Source organism: Penicillium bovifimosum (assembly GCF_028826915.1).
Source record: "Penicillium bovifimosum strain IBT 22155 chromosome Unknown utg000002l_segment0_segment0, whole genome shotgun sequence".
Taxonomy (NCBI): Eukaryota; Fungi; Ascomycota; class Eurotiomycetes; order Eurotiales; family Aspergillaceae; genus Penicillium; species Penicillium bovifimosum.
The window spans coordinates 451,480-477,334 of record NW_026622711.1 but is presented as its reverse complement, the minus strand read 5'-3'; the positions used below and the strand labels follow the sequence as shown (position 1 = coordinate 477,334).

The following is a 25,855-nucleotide window of genomic DNA, read 5'->3' as shown; positions in this document are numbered from 1 at the left end:
GTGAAAGTAAAAGACGAATGCGCCCATGAATGGCCAGCAATACCCACACAAGATGACACCGTCAGATACCGACTCCGATGGATGCATCTCACTCTGCAAAGTACAGAGCAAGTCCTCAAGCCTCACCCCAAGTGCCGAGCCCAGCTCCGACACCAATGGCGCTATTGCTCTCGCTGCCGCCGATATCCCAGTAGTTCCGGCTAGACCCTGTCATTGTCCGCCGGCTGGAAAGAACTGAGAGCTTGGCGCTTTGGCTGGCGCAACTAGAACTAGGCCGGCGGAGGTGCGGCCGGAGAAGAGGCGAAGCAATCCCCGCAGGGTTCGTGACGCCGGAGAACTGTGAGGCGCGACGGTTTTGGGTTTGGGTTCGAGTATGGGCACGCGCTACGAGCGGGTGATGTTGGCGGATGATGGCCGCCCGGCGGGATGCATCTTGTCCACGGCGGTGTGGAGACGGTGTGTGGGTGTCAGTATGCATGTAGCCTCGACGGCTAAATCGGCTGCGGAGGTAGCGGAAGACCATCATGACATCGAGTCCGCGTTCCCAGTATTCGGATTCTTGTTGAAGTCGGGTTGATTCGGGTAACGAGTCAGATCCCTTTGGATCGTCATCTTCAATGCCCCATTGTGCTTCGTGCTCCTTATTCGCATCGTGAAGAGTGGGTATGAACCGCATAGATGGCATGGACTCGGCGGTAGTATCTGGTGTGGTTGGTGCGGCGGACTCGGCGGGTTTTTGGGATACGCCGCTTTCGTCTAGGCGGTTGAGGGGCATGCCTGCATACTCGGAAGATATATCTTTCGTCATCTGATAATACGTTGTAAATGCCCCGGGATGTTCGCACAGTTGATGGACGAGAATGTCCAGCTCGTGGGCGATCTTCTGAAGCACCTTCGTCTGCCACAGTGATGAATCGCTGAAGTCCGGCTCTGGTTCACGAGCCAGTACTGTTTCCATATCTAGAGGCTCCTCCTGCTCACGAGATTGCGCGTCTAGCGGCAACTCCTCGCCAAAAATCACAGAGAGCAAGGCATCATCGATGCCAATCAAGTCTCGAATCACCTTTCGTGTGATACGGCGCCAGAAACTGTCTTCGTCCTCTGAGGCATGTTCCGGCAAATCGGTTTCTCTAGCAAGTACCTCCGAGATACTAGGTTGGGGGTTGCGGTTTATTGAACGATGAGCACTTGATCGGCTGGTCAGACTAGCCCGCCGCTGACGGGTTTCCTTTTCGATCTCCTGCAACAGAGCCCGGCTCTGATCCATGCGCCATTGTTCGATTCGCTGCCACCGTTGGCGCTCAACATTTGCGTCGTCTTCCTCGACGGTATCCAAATGCCTCTGCACGCTTGAGTGACGGCGATGACCAAACGAGGGCCGCTGAGGATTGTATTGTTCATGCCGCCAAAGCTGATCCTGTACTGCCTGACTAGACGCATGGAAACTGCCTAATCCATCATGGGCCGGAAGCATCGCCGGTGGACCCTGGTCAAACCGCGTCGGAGAAGTCGGGGCTAAATCTGGTGCCCGAAAGTCGTGTAGTCCATCGTCCAGGCTGTCCAGTTCTGTTCCATCTTCGTCCAGTTGGTCGTCAAGGGCATTCTCGCCATCGGCTTCACCCCCGGCATCATACGCAGACCTCGTTGCATCGAAGGAGCCAAAGTCACTGAGTCGAGTCGCACCTATGGTGCGCGTATGATCGGTGGATGTCGTGTGTGTACGAGCAGTCGGGGAAAATAGGACCCATTGTGTGGTGTCGTCATCGGGTTGTTCTCGTGCGGAGGGGATCTCGAGGGTAGGCGGTTGGGGGGTCGAATAGGAGGTCCTACGACGAGGAACATGTGTTGGGACCTGAAAGGCCATCTTGTCTTATCGATCTTGTTATAGCCTAACAGATAAGCGCGTTTGACAGTGGATCCCGAGATCAAGTAGGAGAGGAGGGAAAGTCAAGGCGATTAGGTTGAGAATTATACATGCATTTAAGCATGAATGAGGGATAATTATGCAGCCAAAAGACTCGAAAGAAATCGAGTCCAGGAATGAAAGAAAAGAGACCAGATAATGAAGGATGAGAGAGAGGGAGTAAATGACGGGGGGGTAGAGATAGGAGATTAGGAGATTAGCTGATAAGCCGGAATGATGGAAGATCGATGATCCAATGATGCAACCGGTATCGGAATGGTGAGACCACTTTCAACTTCGATCCGTTTGTGTTTTTGTTTATTAATTTGATCGAGACACATCATAATAACTGGCTGTCGAAGCTTTTAATTTTGTGGTGCTCATCAGCTGACAAGGGTCACCGGGATCGACGTTGTGACGTGTGGACTCACCAATCAGTATCTGTCACATTCAGAATGAACTGGCTGAATACTGAGCTGAAAAGGGATGTAAACCCCTTGCCGTTTCGATGGAGAGTAAGACAGCGTACTACATCGAGCGTATCGCTCTATGCACCATATATCACCTCAGCCTGGCATCCATGTTCGACATTGCCAAGCAGACTGTACTAGAGACCACCGTGTTGTCGCGTGCACTAACCAATACCCCTCAGTTGCCACTGCCCTGTTCGAGACAGATAGCAGGGACCAAGGTCTATACACAGCGGTGATTTGGCTAGTCGTTTAGAGCTGCATGTATGTATGGATATCGCCACACCGCCATCTTATCAAACTCAAGATCTGAACCAGCACCCTTTGTAGGTGCCTCGCATGGTTTTACCCGTTGTAAGCTGCAAGGGACATTATGATTTTCCACAGAAACTTATTGCTGAGAACCTTTGGACAACAAATGTTATTTCCTTGACTATGTCTGCTTTGAGAGAGGCCCGACGGTCCGTCACAATTTGGGATGTGAAAGACACAAACATCCGAGTTGCTTCCTTGCCTCAAACCTAAATATCTGAGCGAGTATGGTCTCATTGTGTTTGAACAATTGTCTGGAACGGTGATTAGGAGCGTCATATATGAATATGATGATATGGCGGAGGGAAGAGCCGCGGTGGGCTTGCGTAGGTTTGTTGGCTTTTCAACCGGAACTTGGTTCAACTGCGCCTTGGGCGTGTTTCTCTCAACGTACCCAAAATATCAGAGAGTTGGGCGTCGCTTGACAGGGAATCTTCCCTCATAGTGGCCTCACATCAGGAAGCATACTGCAGGCGTCTGAAAGCGACATCAAGACAATGAAATCTGTCATATCCGGCTTCGGCGCGAGATAAATCTCACACCCTCTTTCTGAGCTAGTTAGCTCTCATCCTTGCCGAGTTACATCTAGCCCCCATTAGACTCAGACGGGATTGTTATGCATTGAGCTTCGTTAAACTCGGAAACTTCACACTGGCCGCCATAAAACGTGACCCGCTATGGACCTTGGAAGATTTTGGTTGCCGATAAGAACAAGAATTTTGTGTGCTGAAGGATGTCCTTTCACGTCATTTCAAGCCCCGTAGATGAAGTGGCGTCGTGGCTTGCGCCGAGGACCTGATAAACCGGCTCTTCGGCGGAGATTTGTTTCAAGTCGAGCTTTGCATTCATAAATAGTCACAAACTTCCTGTGTTATCAGCGTCGAAAGTGACTATCTTTAAGATCTGAAGTAGAGTCTGCTCAGGACGGGCTGTGTACGCGTATCTCCATTTCTCTAGCTGGACTTGGCAAGTTCGCGGTCTCGATTTTTCCATAGGGCTATTTTCGTGACGTTGGACAACTTAAGACGTGGCCCTAATGAAAAAGAGAGTAAGAGGACGAAAAGTGCCATATCAAATTTGCATCATCAAATGCACAGGGGTATATATTAGTCTACCATAACATAGCGTCTCTAGCTCAAATCAATCCTTCCCAGCCAGAGCCTCTCCCACCCAGTCCATCTGTACAGCACTCACGCCACGCGCGTAACTGCGATTAGTGAACACGAACTCATTGTACATGATTGCCTCGAGCTTCTTGCCGTATAAGACACTTGACGGATGGATAGCGACTGTCTGGTTTCCAACGATCGTACGGTAGCTGCCATCGGGCACGAGGCGAGCGGTGTTGGTTGCGAATCCTGCCAGGAAACTCTGCAGGATGAGGATGGGTGATGGGTCGTGTAACGACGTTCGGTTCAAGGCCTCATTGGTGAGAAGCTTGGCTTGTCGGCATTGCGTGCGAAGTTGTTTGCGGACGTCCTGGGCGTTTTATCGTTAGTTTGATGTGATAGTAAGTTGAGTCGGGTATTCGAATACTACTCACCATGACTGATTGCATCGCTCGATGCGATACCAGATGACGCTCCGCCCATGCCTTGCGGTCGGCGTGCTCGGAAGCGTACGCACGTACGGTCATCAACATGGTGAGATGGTCACCTTCACGACGGTATAGATCCCGACGTGCTGCCTCTGCTGCTTCTTTTTTCTCCTCTGATGTGGTGTTCAAGAAGATGTTCTCCACACTCAGACATGAGATGATGTCGATCACATCTAGTAAACATTCATGGCCGTTCTCGGCAGCTGCCAACAGCACACGTCCGAGGGTTGGAGTCAAGGGCAGCTTCGCAATGTGTAAACCGACAGCGCTGATTGTTCCATCCTCTTGGAGTGCATTGATATTCAAGAGCTGCAGGAGGGCTTTCTCAAGTGCTTCGCGCGGAGGTCGGGTGAGGAATGGGAAGCGAACAATATCGTCAACACCACGCGCCTTCATATTTAGCAGAGCTTGGCTCAGATCACAGCGCAGAATCTCGGGTGTGTTCGTCTCATCCAAAGCTAAGTAGTCCTTTTCTGTGTATAGTCGGAAGCATTGTCCAGGGGCCTCACGACCAGCTCGACCCTTTCGCTGGATTGCAGCCGACTTAGAGATAGGCTTCACCAAAAGTGAGTCAAGACCAAGGCGAGTACGGAATTGCTTGATCTTTGCCTTTCCACAATCGATCACGTGTCGAACCCCAGACACAGTGACGGAAGTTTCGGCAATGTTAGTTGACAGCACGACCTTCCGTGTTCGCGGCGGAGCAGGGGCAAAGACCCGCTGCTGGGCAGCCTGTGGCAGCGCAGCGAACAGCGGCAGGACCAGGATCTTAGGAAGTGCTGGGTCCATGGCCATGGCATACTCATTGACCAGATGTTCTAAAGCCTCGACTGTCTCTTGACCAGTCAGGAAGACAAGAATATCACCCGGCATTGGTTCCTTCTGATGAATCTGAAAGATGACCTTGAGTGCTGCATCCACAAAGTCATGTACTGGCGCAGGCGAGTAGATTGTTTTGACTGGAAATTGTCGACCCTTGATATGACAAACAGAGATATCCCTCGAACTCGGGCTATCCTCCGGACCAGCCTCAGCTCCATTTTCAATAGCTTTCTTTTCCGGCCCTGCAATTCTGTAGCCCTCTTGGAAGAAGCCTGTTAGACTCTCCATATCTGCCGTAGCACTCATGACAACCACCTTAAGCGGAACACCGCCACGGCCCTCTTTGTTTCCGGAAACGAGATTTCGCAGGAATCCAAGCGTTAAATCCACGTTGATACCTCGTTCGTGAACCTCATCAACAACGACGGCGCTGTACTTGGTCAAATAGGGATCATGCAACATCTCCTGGAGCAGCATTCCTTCCGTCAAGAATTTGACTCGCGTACTAGGCGAGGTCGATGTATCGAACCGAACGGAATAGCCGACCTTACTGGCAGGCGAGTGCGAACCAAGCGGCGTGCCCATTTCCTCCGCCACGCGGCGAGCCAGTGTAATGGCGGCTACTCGTCGCGGCTGTGTGATAGCAATGCATCCTCCAACCATCTTTTTCTCGGTCTTCCCGTTTCGCGTGATCTGCGCAGGTACAGGCCGGCACCAGAATTCGTCCACCAGGAACTGTGGGATCTGGGTACTCTTTCCGCTACCCGTTTCACCGACTAACAGCATCACATCTTGTTCACGTAGAAGGCTGCGGATCCGATCGGCGTTTTCGAATACCGGCAGCTTCCGTCGTACTTCGAGGAGCGCTTTCGCCTTTTCCCGTAAGGGCATCCAGTTGAGTTTGGTATCGGTGAAAGGTTTCGACTTCGATTTCGGGTACGGTTTCGCTGCCGGAGCCTCTGTTGATTGAGGTGCGGCATTCGCCTGATTCTTTGGCACAGCTACTGGCGTTTCTACCTGCTTCTTAGGCGCAGGGGTATCGCTCGTTTCATCATGATCGTCGTTTTGTGAGGCCTCGGGCTCCTCGCGCTTGCGCTTCTTGTTCTTCTTCTTCTTCCCACGTGTTTCTTCTGTAGTTTGAAGCGAGATCTTGGGCTCTGCGGCCTTGTCGTCGTCCGAGTTCGCGAACACGGTGCGAACCTTTTCCGGCATCTTGATCTGTAGCACGTAGGAATGCTGCCGGGGCACGAAGCTCGAATCCGAAAATTTTGCCTTATCGATAAGCCGATAAGCATATCCGCTATCAAGCCGTAAACAACAAGTGCGGACTGCGGAGAACTCCATACGAGTCACGACTTTCCTACACAACATACCTAGTCCCTTGGTGGATTTGGATTTGGTCTTTTAAGGGTCTGTAATCTTTGCAAAATGTAACCACTCCCTCCTGGTTTGGTTCTGATAAGGGAAACAATTCCATCCTCTTCCCCAATTGCCACTTTTCGCCTTGCTGCACGTGCTTTGAAAACTACAATGAGTGCTGAAGAATTTCTGGCCAATGTTGAAAGCGGCATCGTGCCTGTGACCTGCCATGAGGATGTTTTACGGATCGCATTCCTCTATATGGATGAGGGGCTGTGGACCGACAATGGGGTATTCGATGTGGTGGAGAAGCTGCACGCGCATGGCTGGTCGTTTGGGGAGGGCGAGTTACGCCTGAACCGGTAAGTTATCTCCTACTGTGGTGATCTTTAATAGCACTGGATAATTAAACAAATAACAGTACCCTGGACGTATTCTATCTCGCACAGCTAGCGGCAGCCATCTACCGCTATTCCTCTCAACTGGAAGGGGACTTCCCCTCCTTCTCCGATTTCCCTGCCTTGTATGCGGCTCACCATACCCTCCTAAACTCCTCAGCCTGGCACTCCTACTACTCCATGAACTTCCTCGCCCAGCGCACCACAGCGTGCTTTTATCGCCCGCCTGACCTCCAGGACCTCCCCGACTCCTCCTCCCCGCTATGCCAGCCGCGCCATACGGTATCCGCACACGTCCTGAAACTTCCTCGCTGGGCCTACAGTATTGAGCGCACGCGACGTAGGCAGCCCTCTCTGCCATGGGAAACTCTTACTACACTAGCATTCAGCACACTGAAAGCAACCATGGTACGCCTGCATATGGCCTACCCCAGCGCACCACCCTATGCGGAATCACATGCGCGCTTCTGGCTTGATTACTTTACTCCTGATCCATCTCCATCTCGTCTGGCTAATAAACCTTCTCGGGAAGATTGGTGCCCTAATAGCTTTGGGATATTGGTCGCACAGGGAAAGTATGATATACACTGGTCGGAAGCAGAGTATTCCGCACAGGTATTGTCAGGAGAGATTGCCGAGGGAGATGACAAGTTAAAGCAGGTGATATGGTGTGGGTTACCCGATGGAGGGACTGGAGTACAAGCGTGGTGGAGGGGTTGGGAGGAAGAGGTCGGAAGTGAGGAGGAGGTGGAGTTCCTAGCCACTGTTGCGGTGGAGGAGACAGTTGTACTAGGACTAGAAGGAATGGAACTGGATGAGTTGGAGCTGTCAATCCGGTCACATATACTACTAGCGGTCATGCGGGCTGCGGTGAAGGACAGGCAGGAGAGGGAATATTTTCTGGGGGAATTGGAGAGGCGGATGGTGCAGAAGGGGAGAATTGGCGAGGAGAGGGCAAGGAGGTGGGTCAAGGAGGCCTTGGAGATCATGGAGCCGTATGTACGCATATGGCGGGGCGTGTGGCCCGGTACAGAGGAGAGGGGGAGATGCTGCGGCGGATCTTGGTGGAGAATGCGCAGCTCTTTGCACGCTGGAAGGTGTCGCATCTTTCGAAGCAGTTCACTTTTGAGCTGGGGCCGAGAGAGACAGAGCAAGGGATTTAGACTACCTTACCATTACAACCATTATAACCATTAATCAGGATACAGAGTCAGGCATCTAAGAGTCGAGATGTATAGAATGAAGAGAGTCTAGTTGGAAAATGTCATTGCTACTATCCAGAAAACCTATAGAGCTTGAGATAGAATCGTTATGCAAATAGAACAATGTCACCCCCATTGCGCCGCCATTCGCCTGGTTCAGTAGTGATAGAAACGAAAGAAAGGCCGAGTCACCAGCCACACCAGGCTCGCTATCAGTGAGCAGAGGACGAAGGTGAAGTGTCATAATCAGAGTACACGTGATTGCATGCTGATAGCCTTGCCAGTTGACTAGAGGCCTGCCAGTTGGCGGGAGGCTTGCCAGTTGGCTGGAAGCTCGCTAAAACCGTCTGGAACTCGACACGTCAGGTCATCCATATTTTGCGCCAAAGGCCTACAATTATTCAACTAGTCGTGGTAGATTGGATAACTACCTAGTACTGCAAGATTGTTCCAGAATTACTTTGGCCGCTCGTCTTCGTAATGTATACCTTGTTGTGCTATCTGGCAAGCTGCTTTTAATTTGCTCTACCTTAAAAAGTCTTGCTGACCGAAGATCATAGGTGCTACGTGTCTTGGCTCCGTAAGCAAGGATTTACGTACTTTGTTTGTCTCATCTCAGGCCGACGCAGATGGATGATAGGGCGATTGGCTGCAGTACTACCTGCATTCAATCTGACAGGGCACGCTGCAGCGATTTCGTGGCCCTTCCGAGATGATGACTTTCACCCCGCCAGCGGCGCCAGAGCACCTGAAGCGAGGTTCAATTCTACCAACCTCACTCAAAGATGAGAGTAGCAGCAGCTCACAATCTACCGCGCACGGGATTCGCCCCTCTCATAGCGTCCCTACAAACACCCGGGGAAATACAACTCCCAAATGGCACCGTCGTGGCTGTCGGCGTAGGCGAGCCAGTCTATCGAGTGATTTTCCGCACGGAAAAAGCCCTGCGCACGCCAATGACCGAGATGGGCATTGGGTGCGCCTATCTAGCTGGCGACATCGAGGTAGAGGGCGATCTGGGTGCTCTTTTCAATGCGCGCCAAAGCGTGCAGGAAAAGGTACCCCTGCGACAAAAAGTCCAGTTCATATATGACTTTGTCCGGACGTCAACCAAGATGAACGCCAAGGCGATTGGCGATCATTATAGCTTTGGTGATGCGTTCTATCTCACGTTCCTGGACAAACGCTTTCGGTTTTACACACATGGGTTATTTAAAGGACCCGATGATACGCTGGAAGATGCATCCGAGCATAAAATGGAGACTGTCTTTGCTGCCCTCGACCTCAAACCTGGAATGAGGATCCTTGATATCGGTGGTGGCTGGGGTGGCGTGACGCAGTATTGTGGTGCGCGAGGCGTGCATGTCACCACCTTGACGATCGCACCAGACGGTGCTCGTTATGTGCAGCGCATTATAGAGGAGAATAATCTCCCTGGCCGGGTGTTCTTGCAAGACTTTCTCGAGCATAAACCAGAGGAGCGGTATGACCATGTTGTCATACTGGGAGTCATTGAACACATCCCCAACTATCGCCGCTTCGCACGCACAATGTGGGATGTGCTGAAGCCTGGTGGCCGTGTCTATCTTGATGGCTCGGCGGCGGTGCAAAAATTCGCCGTTAGCGCCTTCACGAGAGACTATATCTGGCCCGGCACACATACGTTCATGACACTGCAAGATGTCCTTGCGGAGTTCCTGTATCATGGCTTCTCGGTGCTGGATGTAGCCAATGAGACTTGGGACTATGAGCTCACGATGTTGGAATGGGCGAAACGGCTGGATTCGGCGAAGGACGAGCTCATCGCTGGCTGGGGAGAACGGACTTATCGTGTCTTCCGCTTGTTCCTCTGGGGTGGCACACATGCGTTCAAGACCAACTCCTTGCAGGCTTACCATGTAGTCGTGGAACGGACATCGTCGCCTGGTCCCCGACCTTCCGTCTATCGTCGTTGTCGGCAGTTCCTAGGCAACTTGCGGTGATCTCATTTGGTATCCTCCCGGGAAGGTTAGGGCTTTGTATGTGGAGATCACTTTCACTATAGAAGACAGGAAACCACGCATATACCATCTACCGAAACTAGGTTAGCTCAAGTCGTCAACTAGATTCTTGCGACCTACTTGCTCCACGATGGGAGCCTATTACAAGCTACGCATGTTACCGTGAACATTTATCTGCAGAAGCAGGGCAGACACCTTCGGTTGATGCTAATTCATATATCATTCCCTTCATCCCGTTCTATGTACCGGATCAGTCATGTAGGTAAGAGTCATCAGTCATATCAGTCTAATCCCCAGCCGCGCACTCGGCGGAACACGAATGCTCGGTCATTGCGAAGACCAAATTCACCCCAGTCATCGGTCAATCTATTGTAACTCCAGAATCCCTTCCAGACCAGCTTGGTATTCTTGGATGGATTAGGAGGAGCCGGTCCAGCTTGCAGAGCTTTCGGAACAGTCGAGGAGCGTAGAGATAAATGCATGGTGTATATGTACTTTGGATCCACACCTTCTGTTTCGATGACGAGATCCCGCTCGTCAGAAAGGAGGGACTTTTCTGCTGCCGAATGAGGCTTCCAGGTTTCAGCCGGAGTGTCGGCATCTTCGGATGCGTCGACGGGCGAAGCCAAGTGCCACCGGCCACGAAGACCATGCTTCAGTGTGTTCATAGCGATGGGCGGGATAGACTCAGCGGCTCCAGAGAGCGAATGGCCCACATCGGAAGGGTGTCGTTGATGCTTTCGATGCGCTGGGGCGCGCGCCGCCATCACGTTCTCCTTGCTGATGTGAGGAACCACATCGACTGGCTCCGTGGAAGTCAACAGTGAGATCACCGAGCCATCTGGATAGAACCGCAGATAGCGGTAGTAGGTCACGATGTGGATGGGACTGTCCCATGTCAAGTTTGAGTATGCAGCGGCAGCACCAGGCCGAGTGTAGTTGACCGTGCTGATGTAGACACCCGTGAAACGAATTCGAGGGAGCGTTTGGAACACTTGGCTCCATGAAGATAGCGGCCGTGGAACTTCTACAGGCATGCCTGTAGGGAAAGGAGTGTACCTTTCTCCGAGTGTGAAGATCGGTTCCCCCAGCAGGTCGCATGCGAAGTCATAGTGCATTCCTTGGAACCCAAATTTCCGCCCTTGGCAGACCTGCTTCCATATATGTTGTTCATGCGCAAAATGATAAGCCATCCGCTTACATACCAATGCCATCCGGCCAAAGGTCGATGGGTCGTCCATGGCCACATGTCGTAAAATCTCCGTTATCACTTCCGCCGGCACATTGGCTATTGGACAGGGAGGCGGTGGTGTATTCTCGAGAATAGGCTCGCTCTGCGGAATTGACAGGTCTGCGAATGACGCAATGAGCTCAGGTGTCGGAACCACCGCTACTTCTGCAGGCTGTTGAGTCGCCCCAACAGGGGTAACTGGCGCAGGCTGATTGGGCTTCTTCCATACGTGGGCATAGTGTTTGTTCCGGTAGGACTTATCCACAGCGGCATCTAACTTTGCGGAGATCAGTATTCGTATTCTGATTGCGATTGAATCAGTTGAAACCCACCCTGTATGCCTTGCGGTAGTGTGAAAGACTGTCTCCTAAGTTGCCTTCGGCTTCCTTCTCAACCGCTCTTTCGAAATGCTCCAGAGCAGACGTTGGTTCCGATACCTCTCGACGTGAGAAATCATCTTCGTCTGGCTTTACGCTCAGATCTCCGACTTGTTGCGCCAGCTCATCGGGGTCAAAGGAAGCAAGTGGCGGACCTTCCTCCTCGATCTCTTTGCGGTGAGAAGCCTCATGGCGCGTGGGCGGCAGGCGAACCGGGGGCGGGGCAGTCGATATCGGAGTTGCATGAGGCGCAGGCCTGGGCTTGGATCGACGAGTGACCTCCTCGCGCCATTGCTGGCGGAAAGATTCAAGCTCGGCGTTGTCCTCCATGGTGGGGAGATGGTCCGAACTCGGGAGATCAGATCAGATTGATAAGCTCCTCGGGGAGGAAGAAGATAGACAAGAAAAACAAGAAACGAGCAAACCACTATCACATGACCCTAAGCGCCATCTAATCTGATGAAGAAAAGGAAATTTGTTGGAAGTTGCAGAATCCAAGAGTCCTCCAAATCCGCCCAAGACGCTTATCTCCGCCCACCGCCACCCGCGAAACCCCGAAAAACTTCCAAGGTTCCTTTCCCGGTGACGCATTCCTTTTCTTGCTACTCCAACGGTAACCGGTTTGCATGTTTTTCTGTTGAATGCCTCCCCTGGAATCTGCTTCATCACTCCCCACTGGCGACGAGTTCATTACTGAATCCAACGCATCTCGGGGGGCGTCATGGACACAGTTTGAAGATTCTACAATGGCCACTGCATCAGGGACAGGCACTGCTCCAGGGCCCGTGACCCCTGCCCAAAATGACGATATTACGCCGTGGCAGCGCATGGTGTCTGCGACCGCCGGCAATGTCTTGACCGGGCTTCTAGGTATATCTCAATCGCTCCCAGTTTCAGGAATGCAGTATTAACAGCTTCAGTGACACCTCTGGACGTTGTACGAGTCCGTCTACAGTCTCAATCACAGATTCATAATACTTCGCCTTTTACCTCCCATACCACCCAAACCTTAAAAAACCTTCCGCCAAACCTCGGCATTACGTCCTGCTGTCGCGAAGTCTTCTGGATCGGAAACGATGCCCAGATGTGCATGCTCGGACCTCAGGCTGCGGCCGTCGGAACCCACCCTCATCCCACGATCGATTGTGCCATTGAAGAGTCGCAGCGGCGGACATTTACATCGACCCTCGACGGGCTACGGAAGATTGCGCGCAATGAAGGAACACTGACATTGTGGAGAGGGCTCAGCCCGACCCTGATGATGGGCATTCCGGCCAACGTTATTTATTTTGCTGGCTATGACTGGCTGCGGACAGATGATCGGAGTCCCATCAAACAACGGGTGGCTGAGGGCTATGCACCCTTAATCGCTGGATCTGTTGCTCGCGTCGCAGCAGCAGCAGCAACCAGTCCGCTAGAGATGTTTCGGACGCGTCTCCAGGCCATTCCGGGGACGGGTGCAGGACACTTTAAGGCCACCGTGGAGGATCTGTATCATATGACGCAAGCGAAGGGATACAGTTCGCTCTGGCGAGGATTCACTCTTACCATGTGGCGCGATGTCCCCTTCTCGGGTCTTTATTGGTGGGGATACGAAGAGGTGAAAAAGGCCATGATTGCTGCGCGCCAGCAATCACTGCCTCATGTGCGCTCTGGCCAAGAGCCTCAAGAGTCAAGCGTCCAAGCATTCCTCGATAGCTTCATCTCGGGAGCGGTCTCTGGTTCCTTGGCAGCATTTGTCACCACCCCGTTCGATGTTGGTAAGACGCGCCAGCAGGTCTTCCGACACTCCGACGACCGCGTTCCCACAGGCACAGCCGTCCCCCGCGCGGCACTACCTCCTGGAAAATTGGCACCAGAGCAACTCTCCCTCCCTAAATTCCTCATGCATATCTTCCGTGAAGAAGGTACTGCCGGGTTGTTCCGTGGCTGGACAGCACGATGTCTCAAAGTCGCCCCAGCCTGCGCCATCATGATCTCAACCTATGAGCTTGGCAAGCGCATGGCTCGAGAGGTTAATGAACGGCGACACTCCGACGCATAATTGCGTCCTGTACAATCATCTGCATCTCTCTCTCCTCATTTACTTGTTTTTGTATTTTTTAGGGGGCGTTTTCTAACGATACCGCATGAGCCGATAGAGTGGGCATTAGCTTTGGAATCTTTGGTTTGGGATGTTCCCATGTATATACATTAATGAAAATCTCAATCTCTGCATATATCAGGTGGCTTTGACTCACCTCGGGACACAGCCCTGAAGCTAACCTGTGCACTTGCATTAGCGGGCGAACTAAAGCGTGTCGGGCGCGATCATCCGGACCCCAAACGACGTTGAGGCTGAAGCGCCCAGCGCCCCCTCAAATTGAGAGACTTTAAAAGGATCAGATGCCCAGCCTCGTTCTCGTTTCCCCCGCAATCTCCTTCCGCGACTCGATGTTGAACAGGACTCCCAACTATGACTTCGAGGCCACCCGTGACAGACCGGACGCGGCCATGGTTCGAGCATGTCGCTGTCGCAAAAGATACGAATGTCGAGTAGGTGGATTACTCATTTCCCCTTAGTTAGAGCAACATGCATTTGACATGACCAAATCACTAATCTGGTCATCTGGTCCAGTATCGTCGCCATTCCCCCCGTCGGCGCCCACCATAGAAAGACGTGGACCGCGCCTGGCGCCAGGTCATCCTGGCTTGATACCGGGATATTTCAGCGTCTGCCACGAGCGCGGGTTCTGCTGTACAACTATGGGGATCTGCGCAATGACAAGCTTGACCAATTGGCCGTGCGGCTGTTGAACCAACTACACAGTGAGCGGCAACACCATGTTTGTTTTGGGCTTCTTTTCGTTCATCGCAACTCGCTAAACGTTTCCACAGCCTGTTCGACGACCCATATTTTTCATCTGCCACAGTACTGGTGGGCTTGTCCTTAAGAATGCCCTAGCCCTGGCATCACGGGAGCCGGGCCAGCCAATCTTGACCAGTTGTTATGGCATCGCGTTCTTCGCAACTCCTCATCGAGGCTCGACTTATCTCTCTGCCGATGAGTATGCCGCCAGTATTCGCCGTATACTGCACCTGGAACATGACATTCCGGCGGCACTCAGGGAGCAATTCCGTCCCCGCGATAAACAGCTATGGCATCTATCGAATCAATTCATGACTCTTTCGGCGGACATGAAGATTTGGTCTTTTCTCGAAACCGTTGACTCAACTATGCATATCATTGACACTAACAAGACACAGCCCAAGTTCAAGAATTGGTCTCGCCTTGAGCCTGTTGACTCGAATAAGCCAAGTAAGCGAGTAGTCGACCCTAATACAAACACCAACATCCAGTCCAAGATGGAGTTCCATGTCCCCATTACTTCCATTCGGTCGGGATTGTTAGATATCGAGCATGAAAAGGAAGTGCCTATGGCAACCGACCATGCGGGAACAGCATCCTTTCACGGCGAAGAGTCGACACGGGATCGATTTTTGATTGAACTTGGTGATGCTGTCGACTTTGCTGTTGAGGTATCGGAGCGCGAAGATACGCCGCTGCGCATAGAACAGAAGGTCACGGTTGCCATCAATGGCTTTTTCGAGGACACAGCACTGGGCGTCAGTGACGACAGCCCGCTTAAGCTGTGGTCAACCAGAGTCACGTTGGAAGAATACCTCTCTAGAGGACCGTCAGCCTGTCTTGGGGATAGACTCCAACGAGGTCAATTTATTCCGGAAGATTCGTCGCTCAGCAGTTTTGATAGTCCCCGCTCGTCCTACATATCCAACTACTTTCCACCTGTCTCTGATCCGCTTGAGCGTGAAGACCCGACTGAACTAGAAAAGCAAAAGGAGGAAAGGCCAACACCCTTGCGTCCTCCTATACGCCAGAGACCAAGCTTCGAGGACATATCTAGTCGCTTCCCACAGATTCATATCACCGCGGCAGATAAAGATGGTGACAACTATCTAAATGACGGATCAAGTGAAAGCCCGCCTCCATCTCATGAGCAAAAACGAAGAAATTCGATCTCAAAAGCGCTTGGATTGTCTCTCCTGCAGCGATCCCACCATCGGAGCACTTCGGATAGCTCTCAAGAGAGCAGTGAACGGCCACCTTCGTAAGGAACCTCTTATACTTCGTCCAATATCCCAGACTAATATCAAGCAGGAGCTCGGCGTCGCAACAAGCGTCATCGAACTTCCTGGCATTGCCCAAGTCCAACCGGGATCACATCAACACGAATGCCGAGACACTGGATATACCTCAAGCAGCACCCCGTTTCGATCGGCCCGAGGCTGGAACTGAGAAATTGATGTGGATCCATGTGCCGTATACACATACAGGCTGGGTATCCCAGGTCATCCGCAAGGCGTGTCAGGATACGGAGTCCAATTTGTAAAAGCAACTCATATCTGCAAGATCTGACAGTACTGACCTAACATCTACAGCCTTCGAAACTTCATCAATGACGAGAAATGGTATCGCCGACTAAACAGAGCTCGCCACCTCGAACCCCATGCACGCTTCGTCAAACCTGCATGTATTCATTCAAGACAGATGGATCCTTCCCAGGGTCCTGTCAGTGCATCAGATGATCCCCAGCTCGCTTTATACGTATGTTTCACATCCCCGTCTCAATGACCGCACTAACACAATATACCTCCAGGTTCCCTACGTTAGTGCTTCCAATTAAAAACATCCTTCTCACCCGACCCCCAAAACTAACCAATTCCAGCTCCACTGGGACACATACCGAAACCTCATCCAACGCCGCAAAGTAGTCGAAGACCGTCTCCACCAAGGCCGCTCAAGACCCGTCCCAGGCCGAATCTCCAAAGCGAGCCTAGAAGCCCAACTCATCTGGACCTATCTCGGCTGCGAGCCTCCAGTGCATTTCCGTCGCACACTAGATCAATACGGGTATCCGAATCTGCGCTCGACTGTCGCCCGAGACGATGACCAGATGCTCTGGAAGCGGACGCGCAGACCTGCGCGTATCGATGAGCAACTTAGAGAGTATTTGAATTCCACGCAGGACGATCCGGATACCGTCGATGCGGATGAGTTTATGGATGGGAATGTGTTGATGGTCGATCAGCTTTGGGTTTGGATCGTCGATCAGAAGACTGTCGTTAGTTTCTTTCCTGAGCAGGAGGCTACGACTTCTGAGGGGAAGCTGTTTGAACAGTCGAATTTGCATAGTAGTATTTATAACGAGTTGAATGGAGATTTGGCGAGGAGGTTTGAGACGGCGGGCGATTTGGCGGCTCTTATTATGCTGCATGCTGTGACGGTGCTTTTGGATAAGACGTTGCATCATGATTTGCAGGTTTTGCGTATCTTTGAGGAGTCGATCAGTATCTTGGTGAGAAGAGCCTACCCATTTAATGATATTTACTAACGAGTCAGACCGAATCCGTGACAAAGTCCTTCAAACGCTTCCGCAACAGAGGCTTCACCAATAGACCCTCAGACCATGACCGCGGGCCAGACGGCAAGACAATGACAGCTGCGCAACGCGATTATAGGGAACACCAAGTCGCTCGATGGAACCGGGAAGACCTCTCCGTTCTACTGGAACTGCGCGACATCGAGGACGAGCTAGGTACTATATTGAAGCTACTCGAGCAACAAGACACCGTCATCAAAAGTATGACCAAGTACTTCGACGACAAGGGATACGGCAAGGAGTTCCTCCATATGGCGCAGGACCGAATCGACGAGTATCGCTCGCAGATCAACGAGATGAAAGAGAATAGTCATGTAACTCAAAAGGCAGTGAGTGCCATCTTGTCTTGTTGATGTTCGTCTGCTAATCATTTCAGGTTGAAACATTGCTCGATCTCAAGCAGAAACAGGCCAATGTCGATGAAGCGAAAATGGCTAGATGGGAAGCTGAAGTTACGCAGACACAGTCGCGGGCTGTCATGGTCTTTACCGTTTTCAGTGTTGTGTAAGTTGGGCTTTCTTTCTATACTTGCTTCGATCAAGCAGTTCACTAACAGCTCTGATCAATTCAGCTTCCTCCCTCTTTCCTTCTTCACCTCTCTATTCGGCATCAATGCCCGTGAGTGGAGCGGCGAACAGACGAATCCTACCCTCGGAGAGATGTTCCAGATCGCTGGTAAGTCGTCCCGAAACAAGCATATATGCATATCAACACGGAAACTAATACCCTCCAGCTCCCGCTTCCTTCGGAATAATCTTCCTCTCACTTCTAATAGCCTTCAGCCAAGGTCTACGCGAGACAATGTCAAAAATATACAAGATCAGCATGGGTCTGTTCAAAGACTTCGTCATTCAGCCCATCAGGACATTCCTGTATCTTGACGCCGTGCGCAAGGTGGCGACGATCGATGTGCCTGAGAAGTCCGGGATGAGGAAACGCTTTGATTCGTATCTTGGCTATCGTGAGAAACACACGAAGCTTGATGAGGATATCTGGAAGAGGTGGCAGGATGCGCGGGTTTTGAAGGCTAAGAAGAATGGGGATTGGAAGTGGCTTAAGGAGAGGTATAATTTGGATGCTGGCTTGCAAGGGAGGGGACGGGGGGATGTATAGTCTATGATTTCTTCGATACCCAATGCATCTTGATTTTCATGCGTATGCCCGGTAATACATTGCATTGGTCTAGCGACAGCGATATACGTCAAGATCTCCTGATGGTAATAGTAAGAAGGATAGGCAGGAATAGGACGAAACCAGGACTATATACCTGACAATAGATCACTACACACTCTGGCCTCCCGGCTTGCCATTGCAAAACCAGTGCAGGCCTCTAATAGATGGAGTAAAGAAATATTCACCACCTCGCTGATCCACCCAAGGACTAGTACCAAGATCAAGCTTGTGAGTTTTCTTAGTATCAACCCCATCAAACAGACTGATGTGTCCTTCGGGATGATCTTTACGCTGTCTCTGATTAGTGAACGGATCCATTCCAGGACCGTCCTGGTGGGTTCTCTTCTTAGACGTCGGGAAAAAGCTGTTGCTTGCCCAACCTTCTAATTGTCAACAATGCTCAAGGGAGAGGACCGAAGGGGGGCTTACGAGTCATGAGGAGATTGAAACCGTCTCTAATATCACTCTGGTAGCAGGTGAAGTAAACACCACGGCTCTTGGTTGTCTTTTCCTTCTCGTCCAGTCCAAGCTCCGGACCAAACGTTATACCCCGGCGCAGAATGACGCTAGCGTCTTCCTTGTCAGGCGTCTGATCGGGCTCCTCGTCACTGTCTTCTTCCAAATCTGGAGGGTTGCTGGTATCATGCACCAATGGATCGGTAAACTGTCCGGCCACAAAGTCGTCATCTTTGCCAAGGTCGCGCTTATGGTCGGCCCTGGGACGCATTTTGCGGGCGTGCGCGGCGAAGGGACACCCCATAATACTCTGCTTAGGGCGGAAATCGAAGTCATTTCTGAATGCCAGTTTTGGGTCGTCGTGATCCGGAGTTAAAGCCACAGGCGCACCTACGAAGGATCAGTGGGATGCGTATAAACAAAGAAGAGATCATTCCCATACCGCTTTTCCAACGTCCCATCAAATGAGCCGCCAATTTCTCAGCACCGTTATCGCCCTGGTAGTTCGGAATCTTACTTGCAGCTTCTTTGATAAAGCTAAGCATAATTAGTGAAGTTCTGCCTTCTACCACCCATGCGACGACGTACTTGTTGAACTCAGGGACCTTCTCGTCTAGCTGACGGAAGACAAGGAAACTACCTTCATAGGACCAAGGAGGCATGTTGTGCTGTCTTGGATCCCCATCATGACCAACAAAGATGTACCTAACTGAATCAGCTCAAACCCCTCGAAACAACGGAAGATACCTTACCCCGGAAGACAGGAAAGCGGCTCACGTGGCCCCGGCTCGGGATCCAGACCCTGGATCTGAGGCTGTGAGATGTGATCCTCGAATCCAAAGCTGCACGTCACGTCAGATCATTACCTCCGACTCGATGGTAAGATAAAAACTCACTGCTCTCTACCGCGAAAGTCTCCTGGCCGACGCTGTCCATGCTTCGCGACTACCAAGTCCAGACTGTTCTTGTTCATGTCCCTCAGATGGAAATTAGTCTCAATTCTCGCGATCCCCTCGTTCAGGGTTTTCTCGCACGAGGCAGCCACGATCAAAACCAAATCGCAGCGCCAACTGTCATCATCTTTGGCAGGGTCGTGCTCAGGCGGAGGCTTGAACTCCGGAAGTAATCTCTCGGGGATATCGGCACCCTCGAAGATAAGATCGCTGTACATGCCTTTCTCGTATAGTCCGTCGTTGAGTTCCGCTCTGCCAAGCTTTTTTTGCTTTCATCAGTATGCCCTCTCTAATTTCAAAAGCTACCCAATGCAGCAAGGAATCATCGCGCATACCTTCTCTAACCCCTTCTGGGTAAATGCCACATTCACGCACGACTTGGGAATCTTTCTAGAAATGCCAGCCTCTTGCGCAAGTTTGATCTTTGCCAGAAGCTCTTCGCACTCCAGACCGGTGGTGATATTCCCGATAAAATCTCGGAGATCATTGCGGAATCTGTCCACGTTGCTGATCTTGTAGAAGAGGTAGGACTCAAACTCTTTGGGCATGCGCGGCCAAATGCCACCCTGGATGTTGCTCTTGTTCACCGGATTGGAGCCCATACTCTAAAAAAGTCTTTCGATATGGAGGGAAGGAAAGGACTTCGATTTGAGTAGAGATCGGAATTTTTATAGCTCGCCTCTCGTCGTAAAGATTCCCCGTGCTGTAGTTTGGCAACAACAGACGTCCAATAAAGGTGTCTCAATTCCAATCACGGATGACGGCCTAATCGATCTGATCCACTAAGTCGCTTCACATTCCTTTTACACTTGTTTGTGTGTGGGCGTATCATCAGCACTGCCAATCAGGGATTCTCGGCGATTGTAGGCGGGTCCAGTTCCACCCAGTTCCACCTCAGCCAATTTTGATCTGGTTTATCAGCGGTGTCCTAAGAAATGGTGCTCACCAAGGCTGCCATATGCTTTAGTGAACGAACCCCTCTCATGGGTGATAAACTAGGACCCTTGAATTTGCGACCTATGTTCTCCGTGCCCACTGCACTGCGATCAGCAAATCATACCATTTTTAATCCCACGGATGGTGCAATGGGTCTGTCAAATCAATCAATCAAGCTGAACTGTGGAGACAGATAGACAGATCATCGGGACAGTTTCCTACTTGAAATGAGTGAATGAGTGAGCACCTTGAGATGTACTTCCAAGAAATGATGTCAAAAATATGTTCGAATGCCACCTAATTTGGCACGTCAAATGAAGTGATCCATATACTGTGTAGATCAAAACATCGTGCATGTCAAATCACTCAAATGTGTAGATAAACTTCCACCTGGGCTCCGAGAAGGTTTCGGACCGCTGCCCCGGGCCTGCCCTTGTGGGTCTACCCCACATCGCGCATCGCCATCAGCTTCTCAGTTCGATCGCCGCGGTAGAAAATCAATATCGTGCACTGTGATCGGCAGAATAAGAGCAAATCATTCCCTGATGACGAAACTATCGTTTCTGGTTCGCCCCGTTAAGACTCAATGGGGTTCAAGAGCCCGAAAAGTGGCGATATCCAAGACATTCAGCCAACAGGTGGGTGGGGAATGCAATAGTAAATTTCGATCCAGCATCGAATTAAATGGCGTAGTCTCACTGGCCCTCTGTGGATCGATGAGCTGGATCAACAATGTTCAATGCATCTCTCAATTTTCATGTTTTGTCATCATTGATTGCTTGGGCATCTCGTTAACTATCCTGTTGGCTTACCATGGCATCATTGAGTCGGAGACATACGATGAAACTTGCTTCATGCGCATGGACCGAACTAAACTCTGTACACAATGATCTGCCTGATGATACTAAAAACGACCGGGATCCGATATGTTCCGCGGAAGAATATCTTGTGGCGTCTCCCTTTGGATAATCCAAAGCTGAAGATGTTGAATTCAGCCAGAAATTCCTGGTTGAATCAGGCGGCGATGCCAAGCCTATGTTTTCCCAAGGCTCTAGCAACCGCCATTTGGTCAATTGCAGGACTATCGCAGGAGGGTCGCTCCTTGCCAAGACAAGCCACGTGATCGGACTTGGTCCTGTGTGCGGAACGGCACTAGTATGTTCCGGACAAGACAAGTGGAAGAAAACCTCCATGTCCAGATAGTTTCCTTGATAGACAAAAATATATTTGGTTTAGTTGGTCACTTGCGAGCCACATCCTTACATATCGAATAGAGCAAGATTACATTTGCTAAATTGTTGCTTGCCTCAATTTAACAGAAGATCAACAGCAAATGGACTTATTTCGGCAAAGAATTATTGGCCATCTGTGATTACTACATCGATCGGGGTGCAGGATCTGTTTCAGCTCAGATGAACGAAATTTCATTGCCGGTTTGTCGATCGCAGATAGAGTGGAGCGCATCATGACGAGTGAAATCATGGGCTGGAGTCTATGATGATCGCTTCCATGCAAAAGCCCACATCGCTCGTACTGAGGAGGCGTGACGATCGCTAGCTGCTTGGATCAGCTCCACTGTTCACCGAGCGCCTCGCTTTACCTACCTACTGTGGTATTGAACTGAAGCCCGTACTTCCTTTATAAGTTTTGGGTCGAAGAACTCGCCATCCGCCATGTACACTATCATTCCTTCATCATTCTAGAATGAAAGTCCCATACACCGTCAGCCTTCTTCTAGGAGCTGTCTCAGTCGGCGCCCACAAACCCGCCGAGTACTCCTACGAATCGACTCAGGAGAACCGTCCTGACATCAGCGGTCTGGTCTCCGGGGCAATCCAATGGCAGTCACCCCCCGTGAATTCAACTTTGCTCGATGTGAAAAGATTTCATGTGTCTTGCGCCGGCAACAAACGGGGTCACAATTGTGAATATGCCACTGACGGCAAGAGCAACACATACTGGGAGAGTGACAACCTTGGAAACGGGCCACCTTGGATCTCAATTGATCTCGAATCGGTGCATAATGTCAGTGGCCTGACGATGCTGCCGCGCTTGGATGAGAGTGCCACGGAGGGTCAGATCTCCAAACATTATGTTTGGTTGAGCAAAGATGGGCGAGACTGGGGCGAGCCGGTGGCTTACGGAGCTTGGGGTACAAACAAGGGCATGAAACTCGCTGCCTTCAATCCCACGCCCGCGCGCTACGTGCAGCTTGTCGGTGATACCCAGGAGCTCTACCCTGGACGGTATGCACCTGCTGCTATTGTCAACATTGGTATCTACGCTGCCGACTATGCTCTCCCGATTGAGCCTGGCAAGGGTGCTTGGGGTCCGACGCTCGATTTGCCCGTTATTCCAGTTAGCGCTGCCCAGGAGAAGAACGGTCAGATCATTGTCTGGTCTGCTTGGGCAGATGACCAGTTCTTTGCTTCACCCGGTGGCAAAACACTCACTACGACATGGAACCCCAAAACGAAGACAATCGAGCATACTGTGGTCGCTAACACTCACCATGACATGTTCTGCCCGGGCATGTCCATGGACTTTGACGGAAACATCGTCGTGAGCGGTGGTGGCGACGCAGGTCGAACGAGTATTTTCAACGGATTGCAGTGGGAGTATGGTCCCGACATGCGTATGCCTCGTGGATACCATGCAACGACTACTCTGTCTGACGGCAGGATCTTCGCCATCGGTGGCTCTTGGAGCGGTGGCAACAAGGTCGAGAAGAACGGCGAAGTGTACAATCCTATCAAAAAAAGTGGTACACACGCTCCGGGGCAAAGGTCAACAACATGTTGACCAACGACCGTCTAGGTCGGTGGCGTGCCGATAACCACGCCTGGCTGTTTGGGTGGAAAAACGAAAGCATTTTTCAGGCCGGTCCCAGCGCTAGAATGCACTGGTATACCGTCGAAGGAAAGGGTACCACCACAGAGGCCGGACGGCGCGGAGATGACCTGGACTCCATGTCGGGTAACGCTGTCATGTTTGACGCCGTTCGGGGCAAGATTCTTACCTTTGGAGGCCAGACATCCTACGACGGCTCTGACGGGTCTAAGAACGCCCATGTTATTACCTTGCACACCCCGCTTCAGGACCCTGATGTGCAGATTGCCGGCCGGGGTTCCGGCGGCGGCATGAACTACCCCCGAGTCTACCATACGTCCGTGGTTCTTCCCGATGGCAAAGTCTTCATTGCAGGTGGCCAGGCCTGGGGAAAGCCATTCAACGAGAATACCGCTCAGTTTGTGCCGGAACTTTACGACCCGCAGACGGATACTTTCGAACCCCTGAATGGCCACAATTTTGTCCGAGTCTACCACAGTATCTCAGTGCTGCTGCCAGATGCCACCGTTCTAAACGGCGGGGGTGGTCTCTGTGGCAACTGCTCTGCGAATCATTACGACGCACAGATCTTCACTCCCCCTTACCTGCTCACTCCCAGTGGAGAAAGGCGAGAGCGTCCTGAGATCTTGTCCGCTGATTCCAGAGTCAGCGTGGGTGAGGTTTTGACTTTCAAGACCGACACCCTCATTGGATCGGCTTCTCTCGTTCGACAAGGAACCACTACTCACACTGTCAACACTGACCAGCGTCGTGTGCCACTTGCTGTCCATGCCCATGAAGGCAACATCTACAGTGCGCAGCTCCCTGACGACTCTGGCATCTTGCTCCCCGGGTGGTACATGCTGTTTGCCATTGCCGACGATGGCACGCCTAGTGAAGCTTCCATGGTCAAGATCGAGCTACCTGAATATGCAACCTATGCGCTTGAAGAAATGCAGGAGGATGATGTTGATGCCGAGTTGGAAAGCCATGTCTACAGCGAGGACTGCGAGCACGAAGAGGTGCCAACACCTTTTGCTTCTATACTTTCCTCGCCTGGCCGAGTTTGGAAGTCGTGGAGGTCCTTCCTCCTTCTGCAGGGTTAGATGCTTCGCTACTTGTTCTCTTCCGAGTATACCTAAGATGGTATCGTTGTGTTTTTAGATGATTGTGGGAATTGTGATGAACAGATTTGACATTTGACATGTAATATTGGGACCTGTGAATACCGCACACTCGCCTCACCTCGGTAGATGCTGCATCATGCGGCCAATGCTGGGCTGCAACCGCGAGAACCATGCCACAATCGTACCGTCACCTACCGAATGGAGAACGGGCTTACGACTGGTAGGTTAACGTTGTTGTTCGCTAATAGTTACTCCGTACACACGCAGACTATACCGTCGAAAAGGGGCAGCGAGCACCGAAGTAGAGACACGGCGTTACTTCGGTTTGGCACGGAGAGGACCTGTGATCCCAGTTTTGACATCTGATAAATGCAAATCCCCATCTCCATACGGACTCGTGGCAGTAAATAAATGGCGTCTAAAAGACATCCCTCAACAGCGCTCTCGATCCCCTCCCTCCCCTGAACTAATCATAGCTCGTACACGGAGAATGGATCCGAAAGGTGCCCCATTCAGAAGAAGCTGAACTTCAAGAAGGATGGAAGGCCTCTTGATATTGTAGTGGGAGCTAATCTCGAGCTCGATATCTTCCTTCCAATAGTCGTAATCCAGCGTAAGACCAAGTTTAGCACAATCATCAAGTAAGAACAATTCAAGAACATCGCTGCCAGTGTCATCAAGGATGTTGTCGATAATGATAAACTCTGTTTCGCCTATTAAGCGAGCTCTGATGCTAAACTATCAGATATGAGACGGATTAGAATGGTACAAGGCCGGGAGACGTCAACTGACAAGGTTCTGCAGCAGGCAGGATGCCCAACTCGTCTCTCTTGTCTTTTGTGTATTGTCAGGCTTTTGCGAATTTCATCAAAAACCTGTCAAATATTATCAGTATTCTCCTTGTTCATCCTTATTCTCTGTCTCACCAGGCCGTACAGAGGGCAGAGACCATACTGTTGATCCATTTCTCCCAATAAATATGGCAGAACGACCAAACGGCGACAGCACCCCCGCAACGCCTTCAAAGGGACTTACTGTGGATGAGATGCTAAAGAAGTATCCCAAGGAGGATGTGGAGCGTGCTACCTCCACAGTAAGTCCCTTTGAAGGCGTTGCGGGGGTGCTGTCGCCGTTTGGTCGTTCTGCCATCTTTATTGGGAGAAATGGATCAACAGTATGGTCTCTGCCCTCTGTACGGCCTGGTGAGACAGAGAATAAGGATGAACAAGGAGAATACTGATAATATTTGACAGGTTTTTGATGAAATTC

The 25,855-nt window shown here is 51.3% G+C and overlaps 10 protein-coding genes across 10 annotated transcripts; 6 read left to right on the top strand and 4 right to left on the bottom strand.

Moving 5' to 3' along the window:
* Window positions 1-115: 115 nt before the first annotated feature.
* N7515_001380 (uncharacterized protein) lies at window positions 116-1,864 on the bottom strand (the record flags this gene model as incomplete). The annotated part of the gene is made up of 1 exon (XM_056662124.1): window positions 116-1,864. The coding sequence occupies one exon, from the start codon at window positions 1,862-1,864 to the stop codon at window positions 116-118; it is 1,749 nt and encodes a 582-aa protein (XP_056524237.1).
* A 1,961-nt stretch (window positions 1,865-3,825) lies between these two features.
* Window positions 3,826-6,316, bottom strand: N7515_001379 (putative ATP-dependent RNA helicase (Hrh1); the record flags this gene model as incomplete). Its single annotated transcript, XM_056662123.1, has 2 exons — window positions 3,826-4,164; window positions 4,229-6,316. 2 exons carry the CDS (start codon window positions 6,314-6,316, stop codon window positions 3,826-3,828), a joined length of 2,427 nt encoding a protein of 808 aa, XP_056524236.1.
* A 318-nt stretch (window positions 6,317-6,634) lies between these two features.
* N7515_001378 (uncharacterized protein) lies at window positions 6,635-8,024 on the top strand (the record flags this gene model as incomplete). The annotated part of the gene is made up of 3 exons (XM_056662122.1): window positions 6,635-6,825; window positions 6,885-7,856; window positions 7,895-8,024. The coding sequence occupies 3 exons, from the start codon at window positions 6,635-6,637 to the stop codon at window positions 8,022-8,024; spliced, it is 1,293 nt and encodes a 430-aa protein (XP_056524235.1).
* An 824-nt stretch (window positions 8,025-8,848) lies between these two features.
* Window positions 8,849-10,045, top strand: N7515_001377 (uncharacterized protein; the record flags this gene model as incomplete). The annotated part of the gene is made up of 1 exon (XM_056662121.1): window positions 8,849-10,045. One exon carries the CDS (start codon window positions 8,849-8,851, stop codon window positions 10,043-10,045), a length of 1,197 nt encoding a protein of 398 aa, XP_056524234.1.
* Window positions 10,046-10,344: 299 nt separating this feature from the next.
* Window positions 10,345-12,001, bottom strand: N7515_001376 (putative F-box protein (Pof7); the record flags this gene model as incomplete). The annotated part of the gene is made up of 2 exons (XM_056662120.1): window positions 10,345-11,567; window positions 11,623-12,001. 2 exons carry the CDS (start codon window positions 11,999-12,001, stop codon window positions 10,345-10,347), a joined length of 1,602 nt encoding a protein of 533 aa, XP_056524233.1.
* A 311-nt stretch (window positions 12,002-12,312) lies between these two features.
* N7515_001375 (putative mitochondrial carrier protein) lies at window positions 12,313-13,715 on the top strand (the record flags this gene model as incomplete). The annotated part of the gene is made up of 2 exons (XM_056662119.1): window positions 12,313-12,541; window positions 12,592-13,715. The coding sequence occupies 2 exons, from the start codon at window positions 12,313-12,315 to the stop codon at window positions 13,713-13,715; spliced, it is 1,353 nt and encodes a 450-aa protein (XP_056524232.1).
* A 411-nt stretch (window positions 13,716-14,126) lies between these two features.
* On the top strand, window positions 14,127-18,225 carry N7515_001374 (uncharacterized protein; the record flags this gene model as incomplete). The annotated part of the gene is made up of 11 exons (XM_056662118.1): window positions 14,127-14,206; window positions 14,289-14,496; window positions 14,549-15,780; window positions 15,831-16,058; window positions 16,112-16,277; window positions 16,330-16,338; window positions 16,399-17,028; window positions 17,073-17,441; window positions 17,489-17,616; window positions 17,684-17,787; window positions 17,846-18,225. The coding sequence occupies 11 exons, from the start codon at window positions 14,127-14,129 to the stop codon at window positions 18,223-18,225; spliced, it is 3,534 nt and encodes a 1,177-aa protein (XP_056524231.1).
* A 168-nt stretch (window positions 18,226-18,393) lies between these two features.
* N7515_001373 (Dyp-type peroxidase) lies at window positions 18,394-20,296 on the bottom strand (the record flags this gene model as incomplete). Its single annotated transcript, XM_056662117.1, has 7 exons — window positions 18,394-18,665; window positions 18,715-19,131; window positions 19,184-19,278; window positions 19,330-19,446; window positions 19,494-19,583; window positions 19,638-19,946; window positions 20,001-20,296. 7 exons carry the CDS (start codon window positions 20,294-20,296, stop codon window positions 18,394-18,396), a joined length of 1,596 nt encoding a protein of 531 aa, XP_056524230.1.
* Window positions 20,297-22,334: 2,038 nt separating this feature from the next.
* On the top strand, window positions 22,335-24,565 carry N7515_001372 (putative galactose oxidase; the record flags this gene model as incomplete). Its single annotated transcript, XM_056662116.1, has 2 exons — window positions 22,335-23,394; window positions 23,448-24,565. The coding sequence occupies 2 exons, from the start codon at window positions 22,335-22,337 to the stop codon at window positions 24,563-24,565; spliced, it is 2,178 nt and encodes a 725-aa protein (XP_056524229.1).
* A 1,000-nt stretch (window positions 24,566-25,565) lies between these two features.
* Window positions 25,566-25,826, top strand: N7515_001371 (uncharacterized protein; the record flags this gene model as incomplete). The annotated part of the gene is made up of 1 exon (XM_056662115.1): window positions 25,566-25,826. The coding sequence occupies one exon, from the start codon at window positions 25,566-25,568 to the stop codon at window positions 25,824-25,826; it is 261 nt and encodes an 86-aa protein (XP_056524228.1).
* Between the last annotated feature and the right edge of the window lie 29 nt (window positions 25,827-25,855).